Source organism: Belonocnema kinseyi, chromosome 7 (genome assembly GCF_010883055.1).
Source record: "Belonocnema kinseyi isolate 2016_QV_RU_SX_M_011 chromosome 7, B_treatae_v1, whole genome shotgun sequence".
Classification (NCBI taxonomy): Eukaryota; Metazoa; Arthropoda; class Insecta; order Hymenoptera; family Cynipidae; genus Belonocnema; species Belonocnema kinseyi.
This window is the reverse complement of record NC_046663.1, coordinates 43,128,380-43,136,479: the sequence shown is the minus strand read 5'-3', so window position 1 is coordinate 43,136,479 and position 8,100 is coordinate 43,128,380. Positions and strand designations below refer to the sequence as shown.

Sequence of the window (8,100 nt, the reverse complement as noted above, 5' to 3'; positions counted from 1 at the left end):
CGATCGCGTTGAAGTCATAAAAATTCCACTCAAGAGATAAATTTATGTCTTCAATACATAGAAACTTGTCTACCAGACATAAATTAAAGTCTGGCTCTATCTCAAAACTGAGACATGCTCAAGTCGAACTTTTCGACTTCAGAATGTCTTAATTGGGGGAAATTCAAGTCGAACTCAAGTCGAAGCATTTTTACTCAGCTTCTTGGATAAAAATCAATATTTTTCATTAAAAACTCAACTTAGTTGATAGAGAAATTTAACTATTTGGTTAAAAAAGAAACAGTTATTTTTTTAATGGTGCTGCTGCGTAGAAAATCACCTTTCTTTGTTGAAAATTCATATTTTTCTTGTGAAAAATTTAACTCTTTTGTGGAAAATCCATGTATTTTGTTGAAAATTAATCTTCTTTCGTAAAAACTCATCTTTTTTAGTTGAATCATAAACTATTTGATTGAAATTTCTTCTTTCCTTTTTAAAAATTAATTTCTATGTTAGAAATTGTATTCATTTTATGTCTTTTGTTGAAAACTTATCCTTTATGGTAGATAAGTAATTGTTGAGAACAAACGTATAATCCGTGCATAGCTAAAAGCCGCGTTACTTTGGAAAGACGGAGTTGGTCAAAAATAACAAATGAATGGTAATGTAATTTATGGACAGCCCCTAACAGGAACGAGTAATTTTAATATAAAGACACAATTATTCGAAACTCTTTTACATCTATTAATCATTATTATCAAGAACGTTTACAGAAATGGTGCTTAGAGACAATGACTGTACCTTTCTACCATTGTCATCTATAGATAAATGTATGTGTTTCAGGTAATCAGAACAGTATGAATTCTGACAAACCAAAAGGTATTATTTCGTAATTTTGTTTCTGAGCTTTACAGAAGCAGAAAGAAAAAGTGAAAAGGTGGGTATTGATCCGACGTAGCTGAAAACATTTGACAAAACGCAATAGATATCCAGCTTTGCTTTCGGTATTCGCAAATAAAAGGCTGGTTGGTAGCTGGAAAATGTCGTAATCGTAAATTACCTTGGTATACCAATTCGATTATAGTGTCGGTAATATGGTGGAAAGATTTTAAAATCACCACTAATTTATCAACCCTTTCAAAATCTCTCTTCTGCATTTCTCTCTCGCGCGCACACGGAATATCATCCGTTTATCGATTCGCGCGGTTGTGACGTCACGCAAAGTAAATTCCAGAGCAGTCAACCGCAGGAGAGTAATATCTATGTATAGGAGGCGCGTCGCGGCGCTAAGAGAATTAGAACCAGTAGTTGCCAAAATCAATGAGATAGTCAAGATTGGGAATTAGTCCGCGCCAAGGATCCAGATAATCATGTCACGGAAGGCCTTCAGCCGAAAATGGGCCTCGAGCCACGACAATGCTCATTCGTTAACTTAACCACTTAATGCCTCTTCAAACTCATCGCGAAAACTCAGAAAGCAATCCACCTGAAGTAAAAGGATGTCTTTTCAAGTATCAGAAATGAAATAGAATTTCAAGTTGAACTGATCGAAATTTACGCCTGCCAGGACTGTAATTCCACTTGAACCAAAAGGAATAGTAGCTCTAGCAAAATAATAGAATATACCACCTAGCACACTTTGATTCAAATGGAATTATCTGCTGTTTCAAAAGATATCATTTTCTTTCAAGCATGTGGATTATTTTCTGACCAAATTTTCAAAAATCAATTCAAATGTTCCTGCAAGCCATCCAGATAAAATTCTGCGATATCTGTTTAAGTCCAAGGCACGATATAACACTATCTTCTAATCCTGAACATGTATTAATTTTAAAATAAAACAAGGAACCAATTTTTTGAGTTTTAATGAACAATCTAAACCGCTCAATGTAGCAATACACTCAAGTTTTCCTAATTATTATTAAAAATTAATATCAGTAATTCATACATATTTTCGCGTTAACCACACTGTACAAAAAATTTCGAGAAATTTCCAACAAATTTGTAAGTAAAATTCACTTTTTTTGATTAGAAAATTTATTTTCATATAAAATTGGGAGTTTTTCCATTTAAAACATAGTGAGGTAATATTTACATTATGCATGGTAATTTTCCCAATCACCAAGAGAATAAAGCAACCCCATTACATTTTGGGAATTTTCCCACTTTTTAAGCAATTTTGAACGTATTCAGCGGAAAATTACCCGACATATAATAGAGTAATTTTTCTCAACGATTGGTAAATTTTCTTGTTAAAATTGAAAAAAATCTTGTTTAAGTATATGTGGAAAATTATCTTTATTGAAACTAATATTTCCATTATTCATGGTAATTTTCCCAATCAATTAGAGAATAAAGAAGCCCCATGCCATTCTGGGAATTTTCTCATTTTTGAAATAATTATACCAGCATAATGTGGAAAATTAACCGATATATAATATGGTATTGAGAAAAAAATTGGAAAAACTCTTCTTCTAATGTTAGTGGAAAATTATCGTTTTTAAAGGGAATATTTCTATTGTGTACGCATAATTTTTTTTATTAATTTTGAAACCCGTAGAAAATTTTGTGAATTTTCTTATTTCTCTTAGTAATTTTAGCAGTATATATACAGAAAGAGAACAGGGAATTCATGTTACGAGTTTTCCTAATAAACTGAGAAACATTTGAAAATTTACCGAAATTGTTATGGTATGTTCCCAAAGTTATTTTTAGGAAAACTCCCGAAATAGCAATAATATTTGTCGAAATCATTAGGAAATTTTTTTGGAATTATTTTCAGACAAATTTCCTAAACACTGTAAAAATTATCAAAATCGTTCTTAAAATGCTATCTTTTTACGGATTGTTGGACAAAAATGTATACAAATAAAAAATGCTTAAACAATGACATAGTATGGCAAACAAAAAATTTAACTCTTGAAATTCATCAACTGTACCATTTATCTCAAAATATAAATTTTTTATGATTTACAGGAACAAAAATTTCTTTAACCACAAATGAATTTTTTAATTACTTAAAAATTAGTTTAAACGTATTTGGAAACTTTTACCTGTCGAATAAAAATAATTCAGGTTTAAAAAGGTAAGAAATATCGTCTTTAGCATGAATTTTACATGAAGATTTTTTTTTCATTTTCAGAGCTTACAATAAGCTGATTGGGATTTACAAAAATAATTTAAAAACCGAGTTTTTCCTATTTGAAATTCTATTTCAATAATTTTAAAAACCCTGGAACGGGTTGATATTGACCATTAAAAAAAATCAGGAATTTCTTTTTCACAAAAAAGAAAAGTTGGCGACATCGGTCAACAAAAATCGGAAGTCGATTTTTGGTACAACCCTATCATAAATTAAAAAAAAATTTATGTTAAACAGTGTTATATCATGAATTACAATTCAGAGAGTAACAAATCCAGTTTTATTCCGATATCTCTGTGAAATAAGATAACATATTCAAGCTTAACATTTTGACTATGCTAATAAAATATTACGAGTAGATGGTGTCATTTTTGACTTTGGACTTATACAGATAGCGCTTTCTTTGCGCATTCCGAAAACAACTCATTTGTAGCAAAAGAGTGCGATTCGAAAATCAAATTGACAAAAACTTTATAAATAAGAATTCTTTATGGAAATGAACAGCGTGACCCAAAGCTATGCAAAAAAAAATGTTTTTCAATATTGTTTTGATTCAGTCTCAAAGAAATGTTAACTGAATTTAGAACTGGTATTCGAAATATATAAATTCAAATAAGAATGTTACTCTTCTATCGAATCTTTCAATCTATCTTTCAATGAAATGAAAATTTTGTGCAGAAAAAATATATTTAGAATAACGTTTTCGCCTACATTAATTATAATTTGAGTGGGTTCAAAATTGAAAAGCAGCTTATTTTGGGTCAAACTTTTCCAGATTCTCCTCAATTTCATTCTCTAGCCTCAAATGGGTAATTTTCCGAATGAATAAATAAGAAATGTTAAAAACAATGCTTCCGTGCTTATCCCTTGAAATCCCCGATTCCTGAAGTCGAGACTTATGTAGTTTTAGCAAAATAAATCAGTTCCACATAGTACTGCGCAAAAAGCGAGATGCACTCAAGGGTACATGACCATGATTAATGTGATATTTCCTCCTGCAGAATACGCCACAGTCGGGTACATGGCGAAGAGGATCCAGATGAGAAAGAATCGCTTTCAGAAAATAGCAGAAAGCATGAAAGCTGCCCGGGAGAATCCGGGACCACCTGGAATTCCCGGAGATCATGGGGATCACGCACCCAAGCAAACTGTGAGTAACGCCAGCTAAAACCACCCACTGTCTTTAATTTCTTCATTTTTCCTTTTAGCAATTTCCTACCCTTTCCCTTCTTCCCTCTATTCACTTCCACTATTTTACATTGCTTACTGTTATGCTCATTCAAAAACAAATCAAAAGTGGGAATACAAGTCTCCGTGTTTGACCGATTAAAAGTTTAAACAATCCGAATAATTTCTAAATTTAACTATTTAATAAGGATCCTATATTAAATTAAACTTAAAGAGCTTTAAATTTCTAACATTTTCAGTATATTCTACGAAACATCAAACTTTTCATAAAATACATGACTTTTCAACCATAAAAAGATTTTTTAAACCCAAGACCATAGTTAAATTTTCAATTTATTCAGTTACATCTTCAATGCAAAAGATAAATCCTTAACCAAAATCACTAATTTTTCACATATTAAAGATACATTTTTAACGAAAGAAAAAGAAGGAATAATTATAGCAATAATTACTTTGACAACAAAGAAAATAGATTTTCAACTAAAATTATCAATCTTCGACAACAAAAAAATCATTTTTAGCAAGGAAGTTCAACTTTGAACCAAGTAGTTAAATTTTCGACTTGAAACATTAAGTATTAACAATAAATATAAAATTAGTTACATTTTCAATCAAAAAGATTAGTTTTATATCAAAGAAAAAGAAGGAATATTCATAAAAATAGTGACGTTTTTAACAAATAAAATGATAAATGTTCATCCAAAAAATTTATGTTTCAACAAAATAGTTTAACTTTCAACCAATGAGTAGTTAAATTTTCAATAAAAAATTGAAAAATTGCATTCTAAACAAAAAAAATTATTCTCAGCCAAAAAAGACGAATTTTGATAAAACACATTTGAACTTTTATCCAAAAAGGATTACTTTTTGAGAACATTATTTCTTCTTCATCAAAATAATTGAATTTTCTACAAATAATTATATTTTTAACCAAAAAGATAAATTCTCAAACAAAAGTATAATAGTAGAGTATTCAACCAAAAAGAATTACCTCAACAAGTAATAGTCTGATTCTCTTTTTGGTCTCTATTAACATTAATTCAGTTCGGATTTGAATGTGAAAAACGACAAAAGGGGAAAAGAGGCAAATAGGGAAGACTTTCAAGCTTCCAATCAATAAATAAAAAATTTAATAATTCATAAACTAAAGAATAATTTTTTAAATAAGCATTGCATTTTATTTTTAATACACACAAAATATAAAATTAAGAAACTGAAAATTGTGCTTGGAAAATAAAGTTAGTTTTGCAGACTACATAATATTTTAGACCACGAACTAAAGTTAGTTTCAATAACAAAAAGAATGAGTTCAAAACCATGAAAAGTTTAAACGAATCAACTTTTCTACAAGTTAAATTTCTAAAGAATTACACGTAAAAATTATTCAAATTGTTTAAACCTTTAACCGGACAAGTGCGGAGCACTAGGAATTACTTTTGACAGAAGTTTTATTTTATTTCAATGGAAAAGTCGTATTGCTAACTTGAGCTGTTATTTCATGTGGTTATCAAAAACATTAAAAAAGCATTTCAAACTTTCTTTTGTCTAACTTTTCAGTGATACCATTTCTTTTAAGACTTCCAACTTTTTGAAAACAAGTAATTAATCAATGTAATGACTAATTAAAATTAATTTTAATTGGGATAGAGTTAGACAACTTTTTTTTATAGTATTATAAGCTAACTAATGTCTTGCTAAAGGCTTCTTGTTGTAATATTATTCAAATTGATAAAAGAATTAAACAAAAATTAAGCCCATTCGTAAAAAAATGGTCCAAATTTTAATTAGTTTATAAAAATTGTTTATACTATTAGCTTTTTTTGTCACTATGAAAAATGCAACATCAAGGATTTGAAGACAAGGCATTTGAAATTGATCTCGCAAGAAAAATTAGAACTATTCACGAAAAAACTGTCAAAATATGGATTTGTCTTTTCTTTTATTATTTCAATATAATTCACAATTTTGATCACTTTGAAAAATTTAACAGCAAGGCATCTATGGCAAGACTATTCGAGATAATTCCGCTAAAAAAAATTAAATTAATAAAAAAAGAGTTAAAATGTGTATTTTTTATTAAGATTGTTTAAATAATTAGTAAATGACCGCTTTGATTAGGATGTAATTTAACAAAATACAAAATCATTTTATATTTTCTCGGGAATTTTAAGTAATTTTTTTATTCTCTTCAAACCTTTGAAAATTCTTCAAAAGATTCTTTTTGCAAAATCTTTAAAATTATACATTTCGCTAAAAATTTTTTGAAGCCTTCTCAAGATTGAAGTTGTTTTCAAATCTTTTGAAAACATCTGAAATTTCTAATTGTGATTGAAAATAATTCAAAGTTTTCCTCCAATTTGTTCAAGTTTTTCTTATCTCTTTAAACGTATGAAAAAGTCTTACAATTAAAATGTTCTATTTCATCATTTGTCTTTAGAAAAATTCAAAAATTAATTTGATCATGAAATAAAAGGACTTATTTGGAAATTTTGATGCAAAAAATTAATATTTCATTAATAATATAATATTTATTACTTAAATACAACTCATAATATAATATTTAATTTGAAGAAATTAAATGTAAAATTTATCGCTTTCGACTGTGATTATCATCATATCGCATCCCTGGCAAGTAGAAACGTATAACTGAAGGAAAGTGAAGAAAAAAAAGTATTTCTTTAATTTTTGATTGCCATCATTTAAGAAGATTTAATATAAAATATATAGAATAATATATAGAAAGGTTTGAAGATAGGGAGAAGGGGGGGGGGAGGCCTAAAATATAATGCCTAGGGGCGCATCCTTTCTTAAACTTCCAAGTCTCCTTTGAATGATAATTAAAAATAGAAAAGTCCTTAAAACTTTGCAATATTATAATTTGAGAGACGCTCAAAGCGCTTGTGTATTTAAACTAAATTCAAGAAGAAAATTAGCAAACAATTATTGTGTAATTAGCACTACCTCTTTCGAATTGCGGTGATGGATACTGCGCTGCCGGGTGTTCGGAAACCGGTTAATTGACTTTTAAACCTCTAATTACGAAGTTGGCAGTTTGTATTTCAGCGGGTTTGGATTCAAAAACGCAAAGATTCCCTTCTGCCAATGCCATTTGGTCTAAATAAAGAAATAAAAATGTTCGACGTTTTGGACAGTAAGCATCTTAAGCCTGAGAAATTAATATACATTAGGCAATTTACTTGGTCTGTGGCTAGGGATTTTTGATATCTTTTGAATTAATTATGTTCTATAAAATAAATAAAAAATAGTTTTTCTTTTATTCGAAACCATTATGTTCTGGAAACGAACTACTTTCAAATCTCGCGCCATATGACATTACCAATCGCAGCCTAAGTATAGCGGTTTTGAATTTATATATCGTACATCACTCTTGTAATTAGACAGGTCCTCACGTAAAGCTCCCCGTGTGAAGACATGCATAACCCTACTTTTCATGTAATATACTATTAAAGAGGAATCAGGAATTTTTCAGGAAAGCAAAAAACGTTATATAAAATCGTATATCTTGACGACTCAAAATATTATAAACATTACGACTCACTTTTTAGACGACCCTATACAGTCTCATAAAACACTGATTTCGAATCAAATATCGTACATCACTCAGATGGTGAGACAGGTCCTCAGATTGTCAGCTGAAACATCTTTTTCCTTAAAAATGGATAACTGTTTCTAATCAAATTATATATTTAAAATGTGGTTTTGATGTTACAGAACGTTTTTCGCTTTCCTGAAAAATTCCTGATTTCTCTTTAACAGTATATCACACCACA

General features: G+C 29.2%; 1 protein-coding gene across 1 annotated transcript in view; it reads left to right on the top strand.

Annotated features, from left to right (window-relative positions):
* The window catches only part of LOC117176284 (gamma-aminobutyric acid receptor subunit beta), a 325,198-nt gene that overhangs the window by 311,156 nt on the left and 5,942 nt on the right, over nucleotides 1-8,100 (top strand). Inside the window, exon 8 of the mRNA XM_033366468.1 lies at nucleotides 4,123-4,271. Coding sequence (XP_033222359.1) covers nucleotides 4,123-4,271 — 149 coding nt within the window. The remainder of the gene's footprint in view (nucleotides 1-4,122; nucleotides 4,272-8,100) is intronic.